Here is a 27045-nt window from a genome sequence, read left to right on the forward strand (position 1 = left end):
ACAGACACTTGACTTTCCTTGCGTCACCATTTCAATAAACAAAGAATTGCATGATATTTTATACTGTTTGTCACTTCGTCACATTCCAAAGATGTTAGTGATGGTCAGAGATACAGTCAATACACATTCCTACAGTATGCATCTGAGCTTGTCTCTTGTCAATTAGTAGACACATTTCAAAGGCATCTTATCAGTTGGTACTTTCAAGACAAGACATTTCAAAGGCATTGGTCATTGTCTCAATATACATCACAGAGACAAGTCTGCGCTTCTCTCTCTCCATCAATTGGTAGACACATTTGAAAAGCATCGGTCATTGTCTCATTACATAGCAACCCAAAGCAAGCCCGGGCTCGTCTCCCTCTTATCAATCCACTGAAAAAGGCCTGCTTGAGACGAAATATAAGCTAAAACCTAATGCAGGATTCCATAATATATCTTTTATATATTTAAAAGCATTTAACCTTTTCAGCGATGCCTTTGAAGGCTGAGGTACGGATAACAGGTATAGCCTTGTAGACTTGGCATAATTGGAGACACAAGGAACTGCAGACGTTGGAACCTCGAGCCAAACACAAAGTGTTGTGGTAACGCAACAAGTCAGACAGCCTCTGTGGAGATGATTTGGCAACAATTCAGAACAGGACCCTTCTTCAGACGCGGAAGGGTCCCGGCCCGAAATGTCAGCTCCCTATTTCTCTTCCACAGGTACTGCCTGATCCACCGATTTACTCCAGCCCTGCGTGTTTGTCTTCATTGGTGTGTTGCTTTAACTGTTTTCTCTATGCGAGACTCATGATAAATTACTCGTTTACCATGAATTAGAGAAAGAGAGTGAGAGAGAGAGAGGAAAAAAAAAGAGAATGAGGGAGAGAAAGTGAGGGAGATAGAAAGCTAAAGGCGGATAAGAAGCGTGGGATGCAGAGAAAATAAAATCACCGGAACACAACTAGGCTGGAAACTGATGGAGAATAAGGTATACATGGACCAGCAAGACGGATGCATCTAAGGACAGCAGTACCCAATTGTGTACATCGGTGCTACAGATTGTGAAGTGCAGAACCATAGCTGAATTCCTCCTTTTCTTTCCCTGAAAAGAAAGGCATATTCACTAAAACGGCTAATGCATTTGGACAACTTTGCTGAATTTGTTGCTTCCTCAACAAAAACAGATTGATCGGTATTGGCAGTTCAAGAGAAAATCAGGGCTATGATTTACAGACTCCGTGAAAAACACTCAGATGGGCATCACACTTCAGCGCCACAATTTGTGGGCACGACAAGTCATCACTGCACATTGATCTGGCCTATTAGGGGAGTCAGAAAGCCTGCAGGATCCATAACAAGTACAACAAGCACTTATAGCAGCAGGAACCTTGAGAAGCAACCACAAGGGCATCTTAAGAGCCTATTAAATATTTAGCCCACGAGCCGTAGGCGGCACGGTGGCGCAGCAGTGGAGCCGATGCCTCACAGCACCAAAGATCAGTGTTCAATCCTGACTATGGGTGCTGGTTGTGTGGCGTTTGTGGAGTTTGTGTGTTCTCCCCGTGACCATGTGGGTTATCTCCGGGTGCTCCAGTTTCCTCCCACGTTCCAAAGACGTGCGGATTTACAGATTAATTGACTTCTTTAAATTGCCCCTAGTGTAGGGACTGGATGAGAAAGTGGGCTAACATGGAACTAGTGTGCCGGTGTGGACTTGGTGGGCTGAAGGGCCTTTCCCCATGCAAAATCCCTAAACTAGACCAAATAGAAACTGAAATAGGTCATTCAGTCCATCGAGTCTACTCCACCATTCAGTCATGGCTGATTCATTTTTCCACTCTCAACCCCATTATTCTGTCTTCTCCCCATAACCTTTGGCACTCTTACTAATCAGGAATCTATCAATTCCCATCAATGGGAATCTCTCCCATTACTGGAAACATCCTTTCCACAATCACTTTTATCTCGGCCTTTCATTATCTGATCAGTTCCAATGAGATTCCCCTGCATCCTTAAATCTCCAGCAAGTATAGGCCCAGAGCATTCAAATGCTCTTCATATGTTTACACAGTCATCCAAGATCATTCTCATAGACCTCCTCGAGACCCTCTCCAAAGCCAGCATATCTTTCCTCAGTTATGGGGCCCAAAACGGCTCACAATATTCCAGACGTGGCCTCACCAGCACCCGATAACCTTTAGCATTATATCGTTGCTTTTAAAAATATATCAGGGCTTAACTTTTATTCCCTGTTGCCAGCCGGGCAACCTTGGCAGCTTTTTAGGTTGCCAAATGACATTTTAGGTGGTCATTTAAGATGGCTTGCATGACGCGTGCTCGGACAAAGTCGGAATTATGCATTCACATATTATTTCTGCTTCAAATAAAGTCACAAACTAACATATTCACCAATCAAGACATGATATATACCACAATGACATGCAGCAAAATTATAATACGGTATCTCAACTCTTTTTACACATTGCAATTAATGCAATTTTTATTATTTCTTTCCACTTCCAAACAAAAATGTGGTTGGATTATTCAGCGTATGATCAACCTGTGTCAATAAATCCTGGACCTTGATAACATATATGCTTAACCATGCACACTACAAGCAGGTTTTCTGTGAAGGACCGAACATTATCATGACATGGCCATAGCATGGGGCGTTATTGCTATTGGTACAGAAACACTCTCGCTTCACACATAATTTATCCACAACAAAATATACAGGTTGCAAGGAATTTTCTAAAGGCATTTTATGATAATAGCTGACAAAAACTGACTATACCCATCTGACATTACACTAACTAACAAGAGATGGCCAAAGGACATAAATACAGCAAATGTTTGGTAATATATGTAAAGGTGTCAAGACGCCACATTACCAGACATTCAGATTAGATGAATGTGGCAATGAAGATACCCAGTTTGTAAGCACCATTTAAAAAAAAAATTGTTGATAAACACTTTTTCCAACAGTCCCACTTCAGAATTAACGTTAAAATTTCAACTGAAATATCCCGACCAAATTTGTGATGTATATGACTGACTGTAGAAGTAAAACCTGGATAAATCCAACGTATAGTTGTGAATGTTGCTCATTAAATAACTACAGTACTGATACTCCATATATAGAGCGTTGATTTGCCATTAAAATGAATTCTGTAATAACATGTCAGTGACAATCGAACACTGCGGTTTTAATGTTTCATGCATTCAAAATGTAATGAATCCATCTTTATGGATTAAAACAAATAATAACATTGGAAATTAAAACATATTTGATTGCATTCCGTTATCAAACATAGTCAATGGTAGCTCTGAAGACATTTCCAGCACAATAGGGTTGGGTGGGGGTGGGGTGTATGAATCGGTGTGGATTGTATGGATTGAGGCAGGGGAATTAGTGAGTGTTGGCTGGAGTAGGTAAAATTATGAGGGGAGAGCACGGGGATGTCAGTGGGGTTGAATGGGGGGGGGGATCTGTGCAGGATGGATGGGGGGAGCAGTGCCAGATGAAGGGGTGGTGCAGTGCAGGATGGATAGGAAGGGGGTCAGTACAGGATGAATTGGGGGTCCAGTGTAGGATTGACGGGGAGTGGCAGGAGAATCAATGCGAGGTGGCTAGAGAGAAGCCCAGTGCAGATTCTAAATAGATAGGGGGGGGGGGGGGGGGGGGGGGGGGCGCGGGAGCACAGGGGATGTCAGTGAGGAGGGGGACCAGAGGGACTTTGGGGGGGGGGGGGGGGGGGGGGGGGGGGGGGGAAGGGGAGGGGGGGAGGGGGGGGGGGGGGGGGGGGAGGGGGGGGGGGGGGGATCTTACCATCCACTGGGGGGGGGGGGGAGGGGGCCTATAGGGGAGGGGGAGGGGGAGGGGGAGGGGGAGTTAGAGGGAGAGGGAGAGTTTCCCAGTCCTCTGGAAATATTCCTGACGTTTGTGATTCGTGAAAGGTCACCGTGAAAGGCCTCCACATTCTCTACAGCCACCTCTTTCTGAACCTTGGGACGTAGTCCCTCTGGTCCAGGTGACTTGACCACATTCAGACCTTCCAGCCTCCCAAGTACCTACTCCTCAGTAATAATGACCGCAGTCCTTTCAGACCCCTGAGTTTCTGGCAACGTGAAGACTGAAGCCACTTTGCCACTTGGTCGACCTATGACGACCTTTTTTTACTCGTGGACATTTTTTAGTAGGTTGAAAAAACGCTGCGACCTACTTGAGGCCACGAGTACACGCAGACCACTCACGAGCATGAGGAAGAGTTAACGAAGACCTCCCACGACTTTGTGGCGACCATGCTGTGAGTACGAGTCAAGGGCAAACTCGGCAGAGGTCGGCAATTATTTCGTACAAAGTGGGACAGGTCCTTAACAAGGATAACATTCAATTAGTCCATCATTTCTTTGTACCCTGCAGTAATTGCTTGAAGCTAAGGCTCTAATGGCCTCTGAAACATCACTGGGCAATCTGCTCACCAGAGGGAAGGAAAGTGAGCACAAGGAGAGGGAAGGGTGGGTGAAGGGAGCGAGACCTGCAAGGAGAAGTTGGGATGGCGGCAACAATCGGAAGAGGATTTCATCTCCACTCTGCAGTCAGCGGGGAGTTGACACCCCATACTGCGCATCGCATGGGTACTGATCTCCCCACCTTCGAAGGGATCGACAGGAGAAACTGCCTCAAAAAGGCAGTTAATACCAAAGACCCACATCAACCTGGCTGCACTCCCATTTAGCTACGACCATCGGGAAGGTAGAAAAGCACGAGGCCATGGCCGCCATGTTCAAGAACAGCTTTGTCTCAGCAACCATCAGGTCCTTGGGCACCACACAGCACTAACCTCGGCAACCATGATCTGGGAAGGAACTGCAGATGCTGGCTTACACCAAAGACAGATACAAAATGCTGGAGTATCTCAGCGGGTCAGGCAGCATCTCGGCAGAAAAGGAACAGGTGACATTTCAAAGTCACCCCCCTTCTTCAGGTCTCGACCTGAAACATCACCTATTCCTTTTCTCCAGAGATGCCGAGTTACTCCAGCATTTTATGATCTTCTATGGACGGTCTCTGGTTGCGCTGTTAAGGTTACATCATATTACAGTTGTTAATTTATTGTATTATTGATTATTATTGTGTTAACAGATCTGTTAAGCTGCACAAATAAGTAGTTCATTGTTCTGTTGCTGGTACATATGACAATGAAATCTCCTGACAAAAGGGCATTATTATTGAATTCTATTTTTGGTCCCTGGCTGAATCAACGTTACTGCCCACCACGGAGCAAGCGGAGTGAATTCTGCACATTCTGTCCAACTCAGGTTTACAATGTAAGATGTTGCAAGTGACAGGAGAGTAATAAAGCGCTGGAGTAACTCAGTGGGTCAGGCAGGATCGAAGGATTACAGGCATCAGTGATCTGCACACCACCTTGGCCATGCTCTCATTTCACTCCAGCATTTGTTATGTAGGTTTCAGAGCTGGAAAACTAACATCCAGGTTCAGGAGCAGCTTCTTCCCTCAGGTTATCAAACACTGCAACCTCCAAATAAGTTCAGAACTATATAGACTTGGGTGTATCAGTTTTGACTTTGCACTATTATTGTTTATTTATTTGTATTTGTTTTTTTTAATATAATGCACAAGTTTTTTGTTGTTTTAATTTCAGGTTTTACAATGTACTGGGTTTACATATGTGTTGTGCTGCTGTAAGAAAGGATTTGATTGTTCATTTTGGGACACGTGGCAATTACCATAATTGCATGCATTATACCATGAGGCTTAAGTGTTGCTTCAAGGTGTCTTCTCTGGCGGTTGGAGATCGGTTTTTAAACCCACACGAGAATTTTATTTCACCATTAATATGGTTGTCCATTGCAAAACTGTCTCTCCAGTGATCGAGGCAAGCAGTCCTACGACCACCTTTTAACCCTTGTGTGTGTTTTCTCGGTGGTTGCCTGTGCCCACAATGGACTATTTGTGGGCACAGGCCACAATGGACTATTGTGGGCTCCACAATTCCTTGAATATCGTCGCTTTTTGCATATATTCCATTCATTTGTCCCAAGTACCATCTATATCACTTGTTCCCCAGACTCTCAGTCGGAGGAAGGGTCTCGACGGGAACATCACCCATTCCTTTGCCCTTGCCCTTCGGCCCAACTTGCCCACATGTTCCAGCTACACTAGTCCCACCTGCCTGCGCTTGGTCCATATCCCTCCAAGCCTGTCCTATCCATGTACCTGTCTAACCGTTTATTAAACGTTGGGATAGTTGGGAAACATTGGGCAAGTAATCAACAATTCATAACAGTTATAATTAATAACTGTTCTCTAACCATTTGAACAATTATCTTGCCGCTGGTGGTGGTGAGGGTAGAAACAGGCAACAGATAGAAGATAAAGCAGTGGATGATCGGTTGTCTTGGACTCTTCCAGCAATGTACACAAGGACTTTGTCACTTCTGCTGTTCAATTCTTTCTAATACATATCATGTCAGCATCATCATTCGGCAATATGTTTACAAATAAAACAGGAGGCATCTTAAGATCAATGAAGAGTTGAATCGTCTTCATTTTTAAGTACCTGCATGGCCTTGCCACCCTCCCTTCCTCAAGCCTTCCAGCCAACATCCTCAAGAACATCTTCAGCTCTGGCCTTTACCTTATTTTCAATCATTCCGTTTTCAGCTTCACTGAACAAGTTTCCTTCACTTGCCTCACAGCCCACTTTGTGCAATTTGCTGTCAAATGTAGTTTAACACTTCTCCTCTGCAGTGCAGCATTTTATTATATATATTTTTTTAAATGCTGCATACACAAGTTGTGGTTACCAGGCCAGGAATGCTGTGGTAATTTACTGCCATTTACAGGGAGAGAAATGCTTTCAGGCGGTTACATTCTCCTCTCTGGAGAAAAGATGCAGTTCTGATAAAGGGTTTCTTGGCTTTCACAACATGGACAGCAGTTGTGTAATCGCCAGTCCGATCTTCTTTATGTGCCCCCTTGCGCTTGTCATTTAAAATCTCCTGATTTCCACCTCATCACGAGTCTTCCATAGCTACAGCTTTTAACAAGCTTTTATCAAGGGTCACTGACCTGCAACATTGGAGACACAAGAAACTGCAGATGCTGTAATCTTGAATTAAAAAAAAAAAAAAAACTGCCGGAGGAACTCAGCAGGTTAGGCTGCACCTACGATGGGAAATGGACAGATGATGTATGGGTGGGAAACCTTTCTTCATTCTCCTCCACAGATGGTGCCAGACCTCAATTTGACTTTGAAGGGAGAGCTTGCTCCCTCAACTGTGACCAATTACCAGAAACAGTGACTGCAAAATGCAAATGCACCATGTTCACTATTCATTTGTACAAACTGGACAAGTCTCTTCTGTTCTTCGTCCACCTTCCACCAGTCCATTTCTGCCCCAAAACTGGACACAAGAATAGAAACAAAGAACTGCAGACGCTGGTTTATACCAAAGATAGACACAGAGTGCTGGAGTAATGCAGCGGGTCAGGCGGCATCACTGGAACCTTTCTGGAGATGCTGCCTGACTCACTAAGTTATTCCAGCACCTTGTGTCTGTCTTTGGATATGAGAGTACAAACACAAGTGCAGGAGCGGCAATCTCCACCACCAATCCACGGCGATTGCAAGATGACTCACAAAAGACTCGAGGACGTTTGCTTCGTTGAAGGAGGCCTCGTTGGGCAGCTTACAACCTGACATTATGAACACTGAATTCCCCAGTGATCGGTAACCTCTAGTGCAGTGCTTCTTAAACTATTCCACCCTTGAGTCTTTATCACAAAATGTAGTTCACAGTCGACTAAATCTCCTTCTGTTTTTTGGTAATTTATCATCTTATTCTCAGTTGTGTATAATTTTATATATTATTTATTTTGGCAAAAAACATAAATTAACTAAATCGCCACAAAATAATTTCACTCACCCTTGGGTGAATCATTCACCAGTTTAAGAAGCACTGCTCTAGAGAGCCACTCCCTCTTCACCCCCACCCCCTCTCCCCACCTGGTTCACACCCATTTCTCCCCTCCCTTTCACACCACATTATTTCTTCTGACTTTACAATTGACAAATGTTTAATTGTTTTATCTCATCATTATTTTTACATCTCTGGTCTCCGTCCAACCATCTGCTGCACAAACCCTCCCCTCTGCGTTCCCCTGTTACCTGCCACGTTGGTCCTGCCCCTACCTTCTAATTTTGTTCCCACCACACAATAAGTCTGAAGAAGGATCCTGATCTGAAACATCACCTGTCCAGTTTATCCAGGGATGCTGCCTGAACTGTTGAGTCACTTGATATAATATCTTTCTTTCCCCCAAGGAAGTTCCCATTCTAACGGGGGCAAGGGTCTCAGACGATAAATATTTTAAACAGAAATTATGAATCTTTGCGGCCAGATTTTTGCTATTTCACCGCAATGGCCACATCTTTAGTTGCCAACCCTTGAAACGTTAACCCCTCAATGAAGCTCTCAAATGGGGCCTCAGTGACCAAATGTTTTGTCACCAATCAGAATTTTTCAATTGGTAGCTCTATAAAAATATTGATTTGCCACACTCTGGTGAAGCAGATTAGATTATTTTATCTGTACTGCAAGTCCTCATGTTGGGGAATTGCAAGCCGCCCCCACTGATGGGCAGCCTTAGTCGTTAATATACAAACACCATGGGAAAATAGTCGAGGCCATGAATTTTAAAACTGTGGGCTCCTGAAATTTTAATGTCTTTTAACATCATTAAACCCCTTCCAAGATTCAATCCCAAGATTCTGCAGTTCAAAAAGAGCTGCCGGCCCCCTGCAGTTATCTTAAATGAGGTTAAATGAAGGATTCTACACCGCGCGTCGCAAAAGATGTTCCTTGCAACAGAAAAGCACAAAATTATTACTTGCAAATTTTAGTTTATTGTTTTAAAAAAAAAAAATAGTTTTCCCAGCGATCCCTGAAGAAGGTTTACGACCCAGAAGGTTACCTATTGTGTTTCTCCAGAGATGCTTCCTGATCTGCTGATTTACTCCTGGGCTTTGTATCTATCCCCACACACTAGTTCTATTCTACTGGCCAGAGACATTTTACAGAAGCAAATGAACCTGCAAACCTTCAGAATGTGGGGAAACCGGAGCACCCAGAGAAAACCCACGCGGTCACATGGAGTACGTACAGACTCTGAGCAGACGGCGCCCGTAGTCAGGATCGAACCCGGGTCTCTGGCGCTAGGAGGCAGCAACTCCACCGTTTGCGCCACCTTAGCTCCTCGGGGTTGCAGGTATTTTAAACAAAACAACCAATTATCAGGGCTTGTCAGAGCAACTCCAAGCCGAGTCCATGAAGATAAATAATTTATTAGCAAGATATAATGGAAAGCAAGAGACCGTCACTGATAGGCAGCCCTAAGAACTGTATTAGATTAAGGAATTATGCATGATGGTGAATACAGGCAGAAAGGCAAAGATACAAATAAAAACAAAATGCACAAAAATACTCAACATGCGAGACGACATCTGTAGAGAAAACAGCTGTTTATGCTTCAGGTCAATGACCTTTCCTTAATTCCGATGAATAGCCGTTGACCTGAAACTTTAATCCTATTCTACCCTCCACAGACGCTGCCTCACCTGCTGAATATTTCAAGTGCTCGTGTTTTCAAGATCAGATTTCCAGCTCAAGCAGAATGCTGCTGGGCCAGTGTCAAGATGCAGATCAGGTCCGATGTCAGGCTTTTGAGACTGCCTGAGGATAACTGGTCAAAGTGGTTTCGACCGTGTCTCGCAGCGCCCACACCCCTTTGCCGACTCCGATCATTAAATTCCGTTATTCACCTAAATGGCGTAGGCTGACTTTACTGGAGAGTAATCGAGGTCCAATCTATTGTGCAGCGGACCAGCAACAGCTGCATTGATTTAAGGCTTTATTATGCTCTCCGTGTAGAACAAGTGCAGGCCTCACACCATTGGAGTCGAAAATAAATTTCAGAAATAATAAATCAGAGCCATAATGCAGAGCCGCATTACAGCTCTATAAAACGACTGTCAGAGGAATGCAAAATGTCTCCGGCTCTCGGCTCTGAAGGGCAAGGGAGACAACGAGGCTTAATAGGTTACCTTCAACTTTCTATCCACGTCTAGGAAATAATTAATCTCCGCGGGTACAAAACAGCACGATCATTGAATGGCAGAAGGTATTCACCCTGCCAGTAAGGAAGTGACAATCAGAAATGGAAGGTATTGTCCCGGCCTGGTCTTTTACCTGCGTAATCACATGCTACCCAACCCCAATGAAACCCACCCTCCCCAAACTAAAACCGATAAAGTGCTGGAGTAACTCCGCGGGTCAGGCAGCATCTCTGGAGAACCTGGATAGGTGACTGAAGAAAAATCCCAACCCCAAACGTCACCTGTCCAGGTTCTCCAGAGATGCTGTCTTACTCGCCCAGTTACACCAGCATATGAGTTTATTTTTTCTGTAAACTAGCATCTGCAGTTCCTGCTTTCTACATTCCACAACTCCCATCATTGAAGTCCACCACAAACCCACCGATTCACACGGTGAAATGAGCCTGAAGGGCCGGACCAGAAACCGGAGAATGGGGGATTTCATCAGCATGGTTGTCATTCAGGGGCTGCTGATGAAAACATGAGCATCAAGATAGAGTGAGGGCAAGAGTAAGTGACTACTACTATATCACCACTCGCCCCGCCTCCATCTTCCATGACCACTCCTTCTGCCCAAAACAAATAAAGTTGTTATTATCCACCATTAATTTAGAGGCAAAATTGTATACACCACAGAAATCAGAGAACCAAACCAGACACTGTGGTGGAGTAAGTCAGAAAGGACCGACACGATACCTGGAAAACATGGATAGGTGATGTTTCATGTTAGGACCATTCTTCTGACAGTCTGAAGGGTCCTGACCCAAATGCCTCGATCCCCGTCTCCAGTAAATTACTCCGGCACTGTTTTTATATATATATATATACAAGGGCAGACCCGTTGGGTCTGCTCCCCCAACGCAGCCGTTCCCTACCCGTAGCCCCCACGGGAGCGTGGTCCTCCAACTCAAGCGGCTCAGGAATGAGCAGTGCGGCTGGTAAATGGCGTCTTTGAGGCAAGATGCGGGCGCCAGCAGCCGTTATGGTCGCTGGCCAGCAGGAGGCGACAAAATGAGTGAATTGGGGGGGGGGGGGGGAAAAGAAGGATTTAATGAAAAATGTGGACATAAACATAATGAAATCTAATTAGGAGTGGATAGTTGGAATGAAAAGTGAAATGTCTACCCAAATGGCTGCTTCTACGGGTGAGAAGCCAGTTTATTTTTGAAATATTGGTGGGTGGGGTTGAGAAGGATTTGATTAAAAACGTGTACTTAAACACGACGTAATGCAATGAGGAGCGGATACTTAGAAAGAAAAGTAAAATCTCTACCGAAATGGAAAAGATCTCAGCGATTGTGCATCTGGATTCGGCGTGGCAAGGAATCAAAGGAAGAAATGCAGCCGGCAGCCGTACATGTAAATGAATCCATTCCGATTGGACATCTGCGAGCATCGGCCATTCCAATTGGACATCTGCGAGCATTGGGCATTGTGACATCACACGATGGAACGAATCAAAAGGCAGAAAGGCAGCCGGACGGCAGCCGGTCGGATGGCACGAGAGTTTTATATATATATATATACACACATATATACATACATACACACATACATATACATATACACACACACACACACACACGTTTTTACGTTCTCCCCTGTGTGGGTTTTCTCCGCTTTCCTCAACCATAAACCAGCATAATATATAAACCAGCATCTGCAGTTCCTCGTTTTGACAGAACTCAGAATGGTAACTGGTGCCTCTTGAAACAAAGGGGGAGCAAGGAACAAAATGCCTTCAGCACAGACAGACAGAGGCAAGAGTGACAAGGGAACACAAATCTAAATATAAATGGCGCGCTGATGAAATTGTCAAATTAGTAAATCACTTCCCCTGATGCCACCGCACTCTTCCCGCCCTCGCGCCGTCGTTGAAAGATTGGAATTAGACCACTAAAGGTCGGTCTCACTTCAATTAACCTCCTGAAATTCAATCCGTCAGATGTCAAGTTTAATGTTCGTCATTCCAGCCGGCTGCCAAACTTACCTCTTTAATTTGTTTTCAGCAAAAAAAGGCTGAAGATTAAAATTTGATTCAACCCCACGACTGTTACATGAGATTAGAAGCTTTCAGCAGGGAAGTTTTACCAATAAGCAAAGTTCAGTTCCATCAACATTGAGTAACCGGATAACCAGACCTTCACTGTTGATGACAAGATGCCCAAACGAGGTGGCGCGGTCGAGTTGCTGCCCGCTGCCAATTACAGCGCCAATTTTAGCAAAGCCAATTAACCTACAAGCCTGCTCGTATTTGGGATGTTTGAGGAAACCGGAGAAAACCCACGCAGGGGAGAACGTAAAAACTCTGTATAGACAGCACCCGTAGTCAGCGCCATAAGGCAGCGTCTCTACCGCTGCGCCACCGTGCCTTTGAAGAGGCATTTCACACAACCAGCAACACCTTTTTCCTTTGTCACTGCTTCCCCTTCACCACAGTGAACAGGGCTCTCAAATTGTCTCGTCCTTTCAACATCTATTCCCACCGAATTTACTTTTCAGCCAGAATGTGGATCAGTTCCCCTTATCCTCCCCTGCTTCTTCATTGAAGAAACCATCAGCCATAATACTTAGTACCATCCACCATCAGATATATCTTCTCCTGCCCATCGAGCATTGCTGGTGGAGTGGTCCCTCTGTGAATGCATGGCTCATTCTACCAGCTTCACCAACCACTTCCCATCTGGGGGCACCTTTCAATGCCATGGCAGGAAATGCAAAGCTTTCCATTTTGCCTTCTCCTCTCCAACCATCCACAGACTCTAAATATAGAGGGCAGAGGCTTAAGTTAAGAGGGGAAGGATTTAAGGAACCTCAGAGACAACCTTTTCATTCGTTGGGTAGTCTGTATCTGGAATGAGCTGTCAAATGAAGCCATGAAGGCAGATATAACTATGACTTTTACAGGACATTTGAACAGAGATACGGGTAAGGCATATTTAGAGGGATTTAGGCAAATGGGACAAGCCCAATCTGGACAAGGTGGGCTGCAGAGCCTGTTTCCATGCTGTACAGCTCTATGAAAATGACTTAGAGAGTCACAGACTTTGGGTAAAAAGACCAATTCACTTGTGCCTCTTCTAATGTTGTGCATTGTGTTAGGTGCTCACGACATGTTCTTCTCTACACAAAGCAACCAAAGGACCACGGAACAATCACTTTAAAGAACTCCATTCATTGAGTTGTTTGTTGCTTCGATTCTTAACGCACTCTGACCCCTCTGTTATAATGATGGCGGACACAAGCTGAAGATAGAATACCGCACCCACAGTCAGCACATTGAAGCCCTTGGGATTCCATATTAATTTCAATTAACCAGCCAATTCTAATGCAAAGTCATCCTTCCACTCACTCAGTATCTCCCTCTCCTCTGGTGTGGTAGATCTGCTTGGTATTTTCAACATTAACAAACAATCAGGGGAAATGCTTATGTGCCGACCATGACTTCTATCAAACTCCTTGATACTGCTGGGGTAATTGGTGGAGCATCTGCTGAATAAGGGCGGGGGGGGGGGGGGGGGGGGGGGGGGAGTCACATTAGTCTTAACTGCAGAGTTGAACAAAATTCAACTCATAATTACAGTGGGATTGTACGATGATTGCCAAACTGCCCTGTTAATTGTATCTACACTCCAGCCCACTAATGTACAATTTGCAAATTTCTACATGTTCAAGAGAGCATTCTATGAATCTGGTGGCAAATATATAGGTGTGAAGACATCTTGTTCTCTCGGCAACATCTTTCCTCATACAAACATGCAAGTGATACATCAGTCAGGCCCAGGGTACCAGAAGAGGCGCCAGAAAATCGCCTGCTGCCAAGGGATCAACCTTCTCCAAAACATTAGCCATATCAAAATATGCAAGGCAAAAACTGGTACCCGTTCTCCACTTTGTGCAACTTTGTAACTAATAGATTGCTTTAAAAATCATGATCACAGGCAAGTACACCACAGCAAGGCACCTCAACCAACTGTGATATGGTTGAAGGAAATATTGATCAATCAATGTGGCACAGTTGCGCAGCAGTCGTGTTGCTGCCTGACAGCGCCAGAGATCCGTATTCAATCCCAACTACAGGTGTTGTCTGCACAGAGTTTGTAGGTTTACACTGTGCCCACGTGGGTTTTCTCCGGTTTCCTCCCACACTCCAAAGACGTACAGGTTTGTAGGCTAATAGGCTTGGCATAAATGTAAATTGTCCCCAGTGTGTGTAGGATAGAGTTAGTGTACATGGATCGCTGTTAGCTGCCTAACATGCCGAATACCGCCATCATTTTGCTCATTGGCTCAGTACACCCATGTACATGGAATCTAGCAGCTACTCTGACTCCCAAAGTAAAGACTCTGTCCCACTTTCCAGAGTTACTCACGAATTCTCCCGAGTTTTCCCCTTGATTCAAACTCGGAGATGCCAGCTGTAGGTACTCGGGGGGTTTTTTTTTTTGGTTTTTTTTTACACATGTGGACATTTTTCAACATGCTGAAAAAACTTCCCGACTTACCTGATGCCCCGAGTACCTACGGCTGGCATTACGAGCCACTACAAAATATCTCCGGACTCCTACGGACCCTCCGAGGACATTCTCCGAGTTTGAATCAAGGGGAAAACCTCGGGAGAATTTGTGAGTAATTCGGGAATGTGGGACAGGGCCTTAACAAGCTCAGAGTATACGTGAAACTCAGTCTAAATCCATCCAGTTTGGAATGGCTTCGTCAGATCAGGCATGCGTTTAGTAGAACACGATGGATCAAGACGTCAAACAGATTGAAACAAAAAACCTACTTCCCCGTGACAACTTTGCGCCCTTGTAAAAAGAGCAACTGCAGTTAATTCAGGAACAACCATTTAATTATAATTTTGCATTGTTAATCGGAGAGAGACCTATACACGCAGGCACATTGAGAGAAGAAGCAAAAAAATCTTTATTTTTAAAGATCGCACAGAGGGAAATGAGCCCCCAAAAGATATTAAATCAGATTAATGGCATATTATATAATGCCACATTTGATTTCCCGCAGCACGTGGTTGGAGAGTGTAAATTATCAAACAATGAGAGCACAACTGAAGTCAATGACATTTACTTTTTAAATATTTAACAAAGGTTGAAAGCTCTGAAGCATTTTTTATGAAGTAATAATAAATGAGACAGTACCCATTATTAATTTATCATTCAAATTAATCTGTCGACATTTTCAATTAAAAAAGAACATTTAATTATTCATCGACACATAATTGGAAATTAGAAAGAGAAAAAAAAAGTTCTATTTACAACTAGGCTCAATCATGAAATTTGTCACATTTATGGTAAGGCTAATTTCTGGGAGAATAAATAGACTTAGTAAACAGCTCGACGATGAGCAGCATTAGAAAGAGAAGAGAAAAAAAAATTGTCTTACCTGTTTGTGCATTTCGATATTCAAACCATAAGACATTTCGTAATACTGGAGGCGAATAAGAAAAAGACAATGAAAATCTAAATGTCTTGGACTCAAAATAGGACAACTATCATCCCACATGCAACCAGTTGACAGGTTGATAAAGAGGCAGCTTTACTGCATCACTGGGTGGGAAAAACACCAATAAAAACAATTTATAATGTGAAGCTGATGCTTTTTATTTTCAAGAAAAGGAAGGAAAAAGTAAGGAGCCATAAGGATGGCACGGCGGTAGAGTTGCTGCCTTACAGCGCCAGAGATCCGCGTTGGATCCTGACAACGGGTGCTGTCTGTACGGAGTCTGCACGTTCTCCCCGTAACCGTGCTAGTTTTCTCTGAGACCTTTGGTTTCCTCCCACACTCCATAAACGTGCAGGTTTGTAGGTGAATTGGCTTGGTATAAATATAAATTGTCCATGGTGTGTGTAGGATAGTCGCTGGTCGGCGTGAACTCGGTGAGCCGAAGGGCCTGTTGCCACGCTGTATCTCTAAACTAAACTAAAAGTGGCACAGCAGGTAGAGCTGCTGCGTCGCAGCACCAGAGGCTTGATCCTGACCTCAGGTACTGGCTGTGTAGAGTTTGCACGTTCTCCCTGTGACTGCGTGGGTTTCCTCCAGACGGTGTTAATTTGCGAGGATCGCTGGGCGGCGCGGACCCAGTTGGCTGAATGGCCTGTTTCCACGCTGTATCTCTAAAACTAAAACTAAACAACTTTGGCTGGTAAACATTCTCCAGTACTCCAGACAAGTTGTGATTATGGTTCAGGTCGAGCGACCTTCAGCAATCCAGGCACTTTGTCTTATTCAGGTCCCACATTGCTGCCGTGCAATTTGATCGCGCCGGTGGGCGGGGGTTATTGTTACTTGATGGTGAACAGAAATAGATAGTGGGATTTTTCCCAAACACAGGATAACTGGCCAAGCAGAGGCTTGGCTGAGAATGCAGTCAGTCAGGGAATGAAATTGAAACTTGCTGATCTAATCTTGGCTGGAATTTTTAGTGGATAAAGCAAGAACATGAACTGGATAAGTACTTAAGATCATGAAGGGTTTGGCAACCCATGTGTCCCAAACACATTCCAGAAAAAGGTTAAAAAAGCCCTTTGTACTTTTTCCCTGTGACGGCGTGCGGTTTTCTCTGGGTGAAGCATAGAAAACAGGTGCAGGAGGAGACCATTCGGCCCTTCGAGCCTGCACCGCCATTCATTGTGATCATGACAAATCATCCACAATCAGTAACCCGTGCCTGCCTTCTCCCCATATCCCTTGATTCCACTAGCCCCTAGAGCTCTAATTACCTCCCTTTTAAATTCATCCAGTGAATTGGAATTCTCTGCCTTCTGTGGCAGAGAATTCCACAAATTCACGACTCTCTGGGTGAAATTTTTTTTTTCTCATCGCAGTTTTAAATGGCCTCCCCTTTATTCTTAGAATGTGGCTCCTGGTTCTGGACACCCCCAAATTTAGGAATATTTTTCCTGCATCTATGAGATGAGAAAAACATTTTTCACACAGAGAGTGGCGAGTCTCTGGAACTCTCTGCCACAGAAGGTAGTTGAGGCCAGTTCATTAGATATATTTAAGAGGGAGTTAGATGTGGCCCTTGGGGCTAAAGGGATCAGGGGGTATGGAGAGAAGGCAGGTACAGGATACCGAGTTGGATGATCAGCCATGATCATATTGAATGGCGGGCGTTGAAGGGCCGAATGGCCTACCCTTGCACCTATTTTCTATGTTTCTATCTAACTTGTCTATATGTTTTTTATAAATTGTCCTTTTACAATTTTATATGTTTCTATAAGACCCGGTTTCCGGTTTCCTCCCACATCACAAAGACGTACAGGTTTGCAGGTTAATTTGCTTTGGCAAAATTATAAATAGTCCCCACTGTGTAGTATAGTGCTAGTATAGGTGGTGATCGCTGGTCGGCATGGTCTCAGTGGGCCGAAGGGCCCATTTCCGCAATGTGGGGCTCCTTTGTAGCAGTATACTATTATTAATTTATCAAATTTCTTGATTTGTATAATTATCTGTGCGCATTGCTTTTACAGGCTCAATAGGTTGGTGCAATTAAGAATTTCATTGTTGTTGGTATATATGGCATTTAAAAACACTTTCGATTTAACTCTAGAAATGACTGGACCCAACAGACTGGATGATATTGGAGCCATGCAGGCATCGATGGACTGCCCTTGTGTCTACCCGATCTACAATTAAACATTTGGCATTGCCATTTTCAAGGTTCGTGCTCAGCTGAAGGTTAATAAACAATAGGTGCAGGAGCAGGCCATTCGGCCCTTCGAGCCAGCATCACCATTCAATGTGATCATGGCTGATCATCCCCAATCAGTACCCTCCCGTTCCTGCCTTCTCCCCATATTCCCCGACTCCGCTATCTTTAAGAGCCCTATCTAGTTTTTTGAAAAGTATCCAGAGAACCGTCCTCCACCGCCCTCTGAGGCAGAGAATTCCACAGGTTCACAACTATGTGAAAAACTGTTTCCTCATCTCCGTTCTAAATGGTTTACCCCTTATTCTTAAACTGTGGCCCCTGGTTCTGGACACCCCAAACATCGGGAACATGTTTCCTGCCTCTAGCGTGTCCAAACCCTAAAAAAATCTTACATGTTTCAATAAGATCCCCTCTCATCTTTCTAAATCCCAGAGTTTTAAAGTTCTCAAGTTTGCACCTGCTGAAAAAGATGACCTACTCCATTTCATTCATTGCGGGTGCTGCCCGACCTGGTAAGTATTGTGTACTTTCCCTATTTCCATTTGCAGCATCCACAGATGTCACTCTTGTTATAAAAACGTTCGATTCCGCATTTGAATTTCCAACGGAGAAGTTGGCAAATTTAACTCATGGCGCAATCACCAGCTCGCAAGAGTTTTTCTTTAATTCCATTCCTCATTGTATTTTGCAGTAACGTATTCTTTCACACTTGCTTCGGAAGTTTCAATCGCCATCCTACACCTCGGGCAATTTGCAGTGGCCAATCCTCCGCCTAACACGTCTTTAGGACATGGGTGATAATCGGAACATCCAGGTGGCACCCACGCGATCACAGGGAGAACATACAAGCTCCGTCAAGACTGCGTTGGAGGCTAGAATTGCACTGGGGTCACTGAAGCGATGAGACAGCTGTACTACCTGCAGCACCACCGCAGTCAAGCAGAACAAGAACCAGTCAACAACCTGTCATGTGCATCAAATGCAAGCAAGCCTCTTCACAGTGCACGCATGAAACTTGTGTGCAAAGTGCAATGCAAAACCTAGCAATCGCCCGAGTCAAAGACTATTAGAATAGAGTTCTGAGTGAAGAGGATGGGGGGGGGAGAATCAATTGGCAGTTGATACTACGACAAGGTTAAAAATGACGAGTGTAGGATTACAAGACAGTTTTCAAAGCGGGGAAGATTTCCAGCTCCCTTATAACCATATAACATTTACAGCACGGAAACAGGCCATCTCAACCCTTCTAGTCCGTGCCGAACACATAATCTCCCCTAGTCCCATATACCTGCGCTCAGACCATAACCCTCCATTCCCTTCCCATCCACTTATCATTAATAGTCATTCTTAGACAATATTGGGAGCTTCACATCTCCATTTAAATGGATCCATTTAATCCATTGACGGCAGCATGGCGGTCAAGTTGCTGCCTTTTAGTGCCAGAGACACAGGGATGATCCTGACTACGAGTGCTTGTCTGCACGGAGTTTGCCATTCTCCCAGCGGCCTGTAAGGCTTTTCTCCGGTTTCCTCCCACACTCCAAAGTAGTACAGGTTTGTAGGTTAATTGGCTTGATGTAGTTATGTATTGTTCCTAGTGCGAATCGTGTCGTGTTAGTGTGCGGGGATCGCTGGTCGGCACGGACTCGGTGGGCCGAAGGGCCTGTTTCCACGCTGTATCTCTAAACTCATAATATAAAATGTAGAAGGGTGGAGAAATATAGATACACCACTCTCCCCATCACACACAAGTCAAGAGGAGAACACTTACCATAACATAATGACGCTGCATCTCTGTCTTTTCACTGGCCAGTTTGTCACATTCCAACTTGAGGCTGCAACAAATTAAACAAAATACAAATATTATTTAAAAGGACAAATTCTCAAGAAATAGTTCCCCCTCCTATTCACATTTCGATTTACTAGAAGCTTCTTTTGACTTTGCATAAAGACATGCATTCACGCTGTTTCAGAGCACCATAGACGTTTATTCAATGAAATGTCCCGTTGGTGTGAAGCTCTTAAAGTCTGAGCTCCATCTGAAGGCAGCTCCCATTTACAGTTCAGTGCATACGTGCCAACAACTAACTGACCACGAGTGATATAAAGATATAGCATGAAAACAAGACCCTTCAGTCCATGGAAACCATGGGTCACCCATTCACGTTAGTTCCATGTTATCCAATTTTTGTATCCACCTCTTACATTCTTGGAGCAATTTGCAGAGGCCATTTAACCAATAGCCCTGCATGTCTCTGGATGTGGTAGGAAACCCACGTGGTCACAGGGAGAACGTGCAAACTCCACACGGTCAGAACCCAAGGCCAGGATTGAACCTGGGACTCTGACGTTGAGGCAGCAGCTCTACCAACTGCACCACTGTGCTTCCAATACTTAATGAGACCGAATGACTCGAGGATCATTTGACCATCAAAGGTTCCACAGTTTAACTCAATTACATTTTCAACCCACTTGCTTCAAAAAGGGTTGCTGTCATGAGACACCACATGGGGAAAAAAAACCCATCAGCAGTCGCACTCGTCCCGACAAACATACCCAAGCCCTGCCATTCCCCACCCCAGGGCTAGGGGTACTTGAGGCCAAATAGTACTAGGGGTACTAGGAGCAGCACAGTGGCACAGCGGTAGAGTTGCTGCCTTACAGAGCTTGCAGCGCCGGAGACCCCGGTTCTGGGTCTCAATTAAATTACCTAAATTACCTTAATGAAAAAACAATTTCCAAAGTCCAATGAACCCTAAAGCAAACGAGTTGTGGCAAGAGGAAACTCTTTAGGTCATAAGGAATAGGAGTAAAATTAGGCCATTCGGCCCATCAAGTTTACTCCGCCATTTAATCATGGCTGATCCATCTCTCCCTCTTAACCCCATTCTCCTGCCCTCTCCCTATAAACCTCTGACACCTGCACTAATCAAGAATCTATCTATCTCTGCATTAAATATATCCACTGACTTGGCCTCCACAGCCTTCTGTGGCAGAGAATTCCACAGATTCACCACCCTCTGACTAAAGAAATATCTCCTCATCTCCTTCCTAAAAGAACGTCCTTTAATTCTGAGGCCATGGCCTCTATTCCTAGACTCTCACACTAGCAGAAATATCCTCTCCACATCCACTCTATCCAAGCCTTTCACTAGTTTGTATGGGTTAATGAGGTCCTCCCTCATTCTTCCAAACTGCTGCGAGTACAGGCCCAGTGCCGACAAATGCTCTTCAATTTGTACGGTGCAACGGAAATCAAATGGTTTTGACTCGGGACAACAGCAAGTCATGGAGCCTAATAGCCCTGTCCCACGGTACAAGTTCATTCCAAGAGTTCTCCCGAGTTTGCCCTGATTCGAACTCGGAGATTTACGGTAATGGCCACTCGTCGGTACTCGGGGCTCTCGTGGACATTTTTTAACCTGCTGTTAGTGAGTTTTCCCGAGTACCTGCCATTAGCGTAACGAGCCGCTAAGAGACGTCCCCGAGCTCCAACGTACCCGCTACGTTCATTCTCCGTGCTTACCACGATTTGATTTTTTTTTAAACTCGGAAGAGCTCTTGGAATGAACTCGTACCATGGGACAGGGCTTTCAAGCTGTAGGAATACAGTCCAAGGTATACATCGAGTTTGCCAGATCTTGGTTTATCAGTACACAGGATGGAATGAGTTCATGAAGGGAACCTCCAGCAGCTTCTCTTCCATCACTGTGCCTTACCTAGCTGCATAATTAATGAGTGATAAGAGCTGGGGTCAATTCTTTTGTCTAATCTCTCGACACAGGTTTATTTATGGATGGGAGTATTTCTGCCGCCAATTGTGAATGGAAGGCATCACCATATCTAATTATTATGATTGACACTAATTTCTCAGGATCATTTGGGTCATTGAAAAGATTTAACACTATGCGCCAAACACCAACAGGCGATACACGAGACTGCAGATGCTAGAATTTTGAGCAAAAAAAATAAATTTAGTTTATATAGTTTAGAGATAGTGTGGAAACAGCCCTTCGGCCCACCCTGCACCAACCAGCGATCCCCGCATACGAGAATTAGCCTACAGATTAGGGACGATTCACATCTTTTTTTTAAACCAAAGCCAAATTAACCTACAAACCTGTACGTTTGGAGTGTTTGAGGAAACCGGAGCACCCGGGGAAAACCCACTTAGTCACGGGGAGAACATACAAATTCTGTGTAGACAGAACCCATACTCAGGATCGAACCTGGGTCTCTGGTGCTGTAAGTACGCAACTCTACCACTGTGCCACCGGCGGAGGAATTAGCGGGTCAGGCAGCATCTGTGGAGGGAATGGACAGGTGAAATTTCAGGCCGGTCTGAAGAACGATCCAGACCTGAAATGACAAATGGCCATTCCCTCCACAAAGACTAGGCACCTTTCATAACTTCATATATCATTGGTCGAGGGATGACTGTTAACCTGGAGTCTGGATGAAAAGTTCCATGGGACCATTGGCATTCAATGAACGGGAAGATACAGTTTAATTGCTCAACCATTACAAAAAGTTCTCCCAACAGTGCAATTTCTAGGGCAGTAACCTAAACTGAGCACAGAGAGTCTATGGTATGAAACAACCCCCTAGGCCTCAAGCACGGGGATAACGGGTAAGCGAGACTGTGATTAAATAAAGCACAAACAATTTTGGATAGGTTTAATTTAGTTTAGATTAGTGATGTCATGTGGAACGAGCCCCTTCTGCCCACTGAGTCTGAACTGGCTAACGCTCACCCATGCTCTATTTCTATCTTATGCACTATGGGCAATCTACAGAGGTGAATTAACCTAGAAATCTGCACGTCTTTGAGAAGTAGGACCACCTGGAGGAACCCCACGTGGACACAGGGAGAACGTGCAAACTCCACATAGGCAGCATAAGAGGTCAGGATTGAACCGGCCGTGGCACTGTAAGGCAACAACTCTACCGCTGCACCACCCTCGAGTTTAAGAACAGTCAGCGATGCATTGGCACAGGCAAGTCTAGCAAGTAGCATCAGCAGAGGTGCACTCAGAAGCAAGCCTGCTGCAACGTCTGTCTGTTTTATGAAGTAAAATTTACATAGCCTTCACATTTTGGAACATGGCAATGTTGCAATGCGACATGCAAACATAGACCAGCCATCAGCACAACCAATCCCATGCGCCACATTAATTTTTTTAATTTTCTTTATTAAAACAAACATTTCTAGATCACAGCACATGCATTAACAACCATTGAGAGGTCAGAAGCAAAGATGATCTTACAGACAAGCATTGTGATGACAAACTTCAGATAAAGATCACAGTGGAATGCTCATGCATGCAAATCCTTCAGCACGCGAGATATTGTTAATGTCGGCGGCTCTGTGTTCAGAATGCCGACAAAAATCCAGAGGCCACGTCTTGGCTGCAGAGCTTAGAAAACAAAGCAGCGGCATTGTGCAAATGTCAAAAGAGATCTCGCATGGTTTCGGCTCTTAGCCTCCAAGCAGCTAACTGCTAATCTTCCTCCTGATAGATTACACAATGGTACAGAGTGGCAGGGCGAAGGACTCAATTAAACCAACAATGAGCCACTCTCAACTTGTCAAAGGCTTTCATCTCCTCGTGACAACATAGTCCTCAAGTGGCCCATTTGTGCCACTCCCCAAATGTAGGTCATGCCCCTTGTTGTGGCCATCCATCTATTGGAGAACCGCGCAGGACACATCCCACCGAAATATCATTTATGGGGCAATCATAGGTTTTAAATTGGTTGCCGAGATCATTTTATTAGCAAGTGATATTTCAATAAGCAATAAATTTACTGCATCATGCTTTGGGACATCTGGCAATTTCTTTTATCATTGATCATATTCTTAAAACTACATATAGTCACACCAGCTGATTTAAAAATTCTCACAGGAAAAAAAATGTTAAAGACAGAATGAAACATTTCACTTCTAGAATAGTTTAATGCAATGTTTAGGAGGAGAAGGGGTGTTGGATTGTGGGGATATGGTCATGACAAGCAGAAATTACCACTGCATGCAATTTCGTAAATTTCGGAGAGATTAGTTTTGCTCATTTTTTTTCTTAAAGAACAAAATAGGAGCAAGTTTGACGAATTACATTATCCCATTCATGTGCCAACAGAGGAAGCCACAATGGCACTTAATTCTAACAAAACCCGAACAAATACAAATTAAATCAATAATGAATTGAGCGCATGATGAAATTAAAATTAAATAGGTTATAGACAATAGTGCAGGAGTAGGCCATTCGGCTCTTCGAGCCAGCACCTCCATTCAATGTGATCATAGCTGATCATCCACAATCAGTACCCCGTTCCTGCCTTCTCCCCATATCCCTCGACTCCGCTATCTTTAAGAGCCCTGTCTGGCTCTCTTGCACCGTCCTCCACCACTCTCTGAGGCAGAGAATTCCACAGACAACTCTCTGTGTGAAAAAGTGTTTCCTCATCTCCATTCTAAATGGCTTACCCCTTATTCTTAAACTGTGGCCCCTGGTTCTGGACTCCCCCAACATCGGGAACATGTTTCCTACCTCTAACATGTCCAAACCCTAAATAATCTTATATGTTTCAATAAGATCCCCTCTCATCTTTCTAAATTCCAGAGTATACAAGTCCAGCCGCTCCATTCTCTCAGCATATGACAGTCCCGCCAACCTGGGAATTAACATTGTGAACCTATGCTGCACTCCCTCAGTCAATAGCAAGAATTTTGTTTTGATACAAACAACAAGTTGGAAGTTTGTTTTGGTACAAATATCAACTTTCTTGTATTTCTACAAAACAGAAAAATAGAAGCAACTTTATATCCTAAATAATATACAAACTGCCCAATACATGTCAATATTCTTGGGGATATCAAGCCCAATAATCAACTCACATTGAACAAAATGATTAGTACGGGTATCATGGGTTATGGGGAGAAGGCAGGAGAATGGGGTTAGGAGTGAGAGATAGATCAGCCATGACTGTAGATTTGATGGGTCGAATGGCCTAATACTGCTCCTATCCCTTATGACCTCGTGAAATAGTTCACTTCAAGAGAAGAGATTTTGTTACTGAGCTTTATTTGAATTAAAATAAAAATGTTTTAGCCCAAAGAGAAAGATGAGCACCTGGAACATGCTGCAACGGTTGGTAGTCAAGCCATTTACAAGGTTTTTGGATAGGTCTATGGATATGCCGGAAAGGGAGATATGTGGATTAGGCGCAGGTACATAAGAGATGGTTTTGGTATGTTCAGCATACACATTGTGGGCTGAAGGGTCTGTTCCTCTGCTGCACTGTTCTAAGTAATCCTTCCCCTGAACAATTCATCAATTCATTTTACCCTGACTTAACTGTTCTGTCTATGATTCAATTTGGGTTTTATTAATGTTCGGCAAATTTAGTTAATTTTTGGTTATTAAAACTTCAGTGCAAAAATGCAGCAACTTGTGATCTCCATGCAGTGAATGCAGCGAGAACTTGTGCAGCGTTGTTAGAATGAAAGAATTGCACATTGGCACAATTTACATGATTACAATAATCTACGTTCATGGTTACGAATGTGAACAAAATACATTTGGTCCGACTACCATTTATTTCAGACTTCAACACCGGCAATTCTCACATTTTTATTTAAGAACACAACCCATCATTTCTCAAAACCTCTGGCATATACGCGATGTGAAGCCTGCAGAATCTGTAGTGAGAACGTTTCACCAAGTGATGCAGTCAATCGATCAACATCACCATTGCCCATCCAAATTTATGATGGATGTCATCCTCTTTCTCATTTAAGATTCATTCAGTGAAATCAGTACTGCCACAGAATTTAAGACCAGATTATTTTTTAAACTACGGCATAACGCACTGCGGTGGTGCTCTGAAATCTCACAGGCCATTTACTGAAGAAATCACACGGGTTTCAAGTTATAATTCCATCTTTATTTCTTTGGTAGGACCCCACATTTATTTTATAAAATTAAGCAAATCATTAATTTACTTGTATTTTTACTTGTGTTGTTTCCCCCCCCCCACCCACTACTTATCATTGATCACTAGAAAAACAGAGCATTATCCTTCTCCCATCAGTCAAGAGGCACAAAAGTGCAAAACGCATACCTCCCGATTCAGGGACAGTTTCCTCCCATCTATTATCAGCCAACTGAATCATCTCATCAACTATGAGAGCAGTCCTGAGCTACCATCTACCTCAGTGGAGACACTCAAACGAGCTTTAATCGGACTATATCTTGCACTAAACATTATTCCCTTTATCCTGTACACTGTGGACAGTGAGATTGTAATCATCTATAATCTTTCTGCTGGCTGTATAGCAGGCAAGATAAAAACATCTTTCACTGTACCTTGGTACATGTGACAATAAACAAATTAATTTCAATTCGTTTAATTCTCCCACATTTTCACCAACTGACCACTGATTTTTACCACTCACCTACAGACATGCGGCAATTCACTGGTCAATTAACCTGCCAACCCACAAATCTTTGGGACCAGAAAGGAAACCAGCGCACCCAGAGGGCATCCCATGCAGTCACAGGAAGGACATGCAAACTTCACATACACACAGCACAGCACCCAAGGTCAGGATTGAACCAGGTCTGCGGTTGAATAGCTCTGCTAATTGTGCAGCCCGTTATGCGACCATTCCGATGTTCACACAGCACTCCCCCACATCTAGTGGTGTGCAGAGTTAATAAAAAATCCAAATGGTGCATTTGATCATGATGATCAAAGATTCAGCATAGAAACACCCCCTTCGACCCACCAAGACCACACTGATCATCGAATACCTGTTCGCACTAGTCCTATGTTATCCCATGCCCCACAAACTAGGGGAAATTTACAGAGGTTAATTAACCTGCAGAACTGGGTGACTTTGGGATATGGGAGGAAAGTGGAGCAAACCCACACGGTCACAGGGAGAATGTGCAAACACCACACAGACAGCACCCGAGGTCAGGATGAAACCCAGGTCTCTGGTGGTGAGAAGTAACAGCTCTGCCAGCTGTTCCACCCTCATGCATGCGAGATGATACGAGCTTGCTGGATCTAGAGCTGAAAATTAACTCTTCCCACAGTTTCCAGCATCTTCCACTTTAATTTTCCATTTGTACATTTCTCATGCAGCTGACTACTAATAGTCTAAGAAACTAATACTTGCAGAATAAGCCATCACTC

At 44.1% G+C, this 27045-nt stretch overlaps 1 protein-coding gene across 3 annotated transcripts in view; it reads right to left on the reverse strand.

The window, feature by feature from the left end:
• Positions 1-27045, reverse strand: part of LOC129711337 (TLE family member 5-like) — a 136622-nt gene that overhangs the window by 63579 nt on the left and 45998 nt on the right. For all 3 annotated transcript variants that reach the window (XM_055658927.1, XM_055658928.1, XM_055658926.1), the window contains exons 3-4: positions 19616-19679; positions 15573-15617 (exon numbers count right to left, since the gene is read on the reverse strand). In XM_055658927.1, the coding sequence (XP_055514902.1) occupies positions 15573-15617; positions 19616-19679 (109 nt within the window). The remainder of the gene's footprint in view (positions 1-15572; positions 15618-19615; positions 19680-27045) is intronic.

The sequence above is a fragment of the Leucoraja erinacea genome, chromosome 29 (assembly GCF_028641065.1).
Source record: "Leucoraja erinacea ecotype New England chromosome 29, Leri_hhj_1, whole genome shotgun sequence".
Taxonomy (NCBI): Eukaryota; Metazoa; Chordata; class Chondrichthyes; order Rajiformes; family Rajidae; genus Leucoraja; species Leucoraja erinaceus.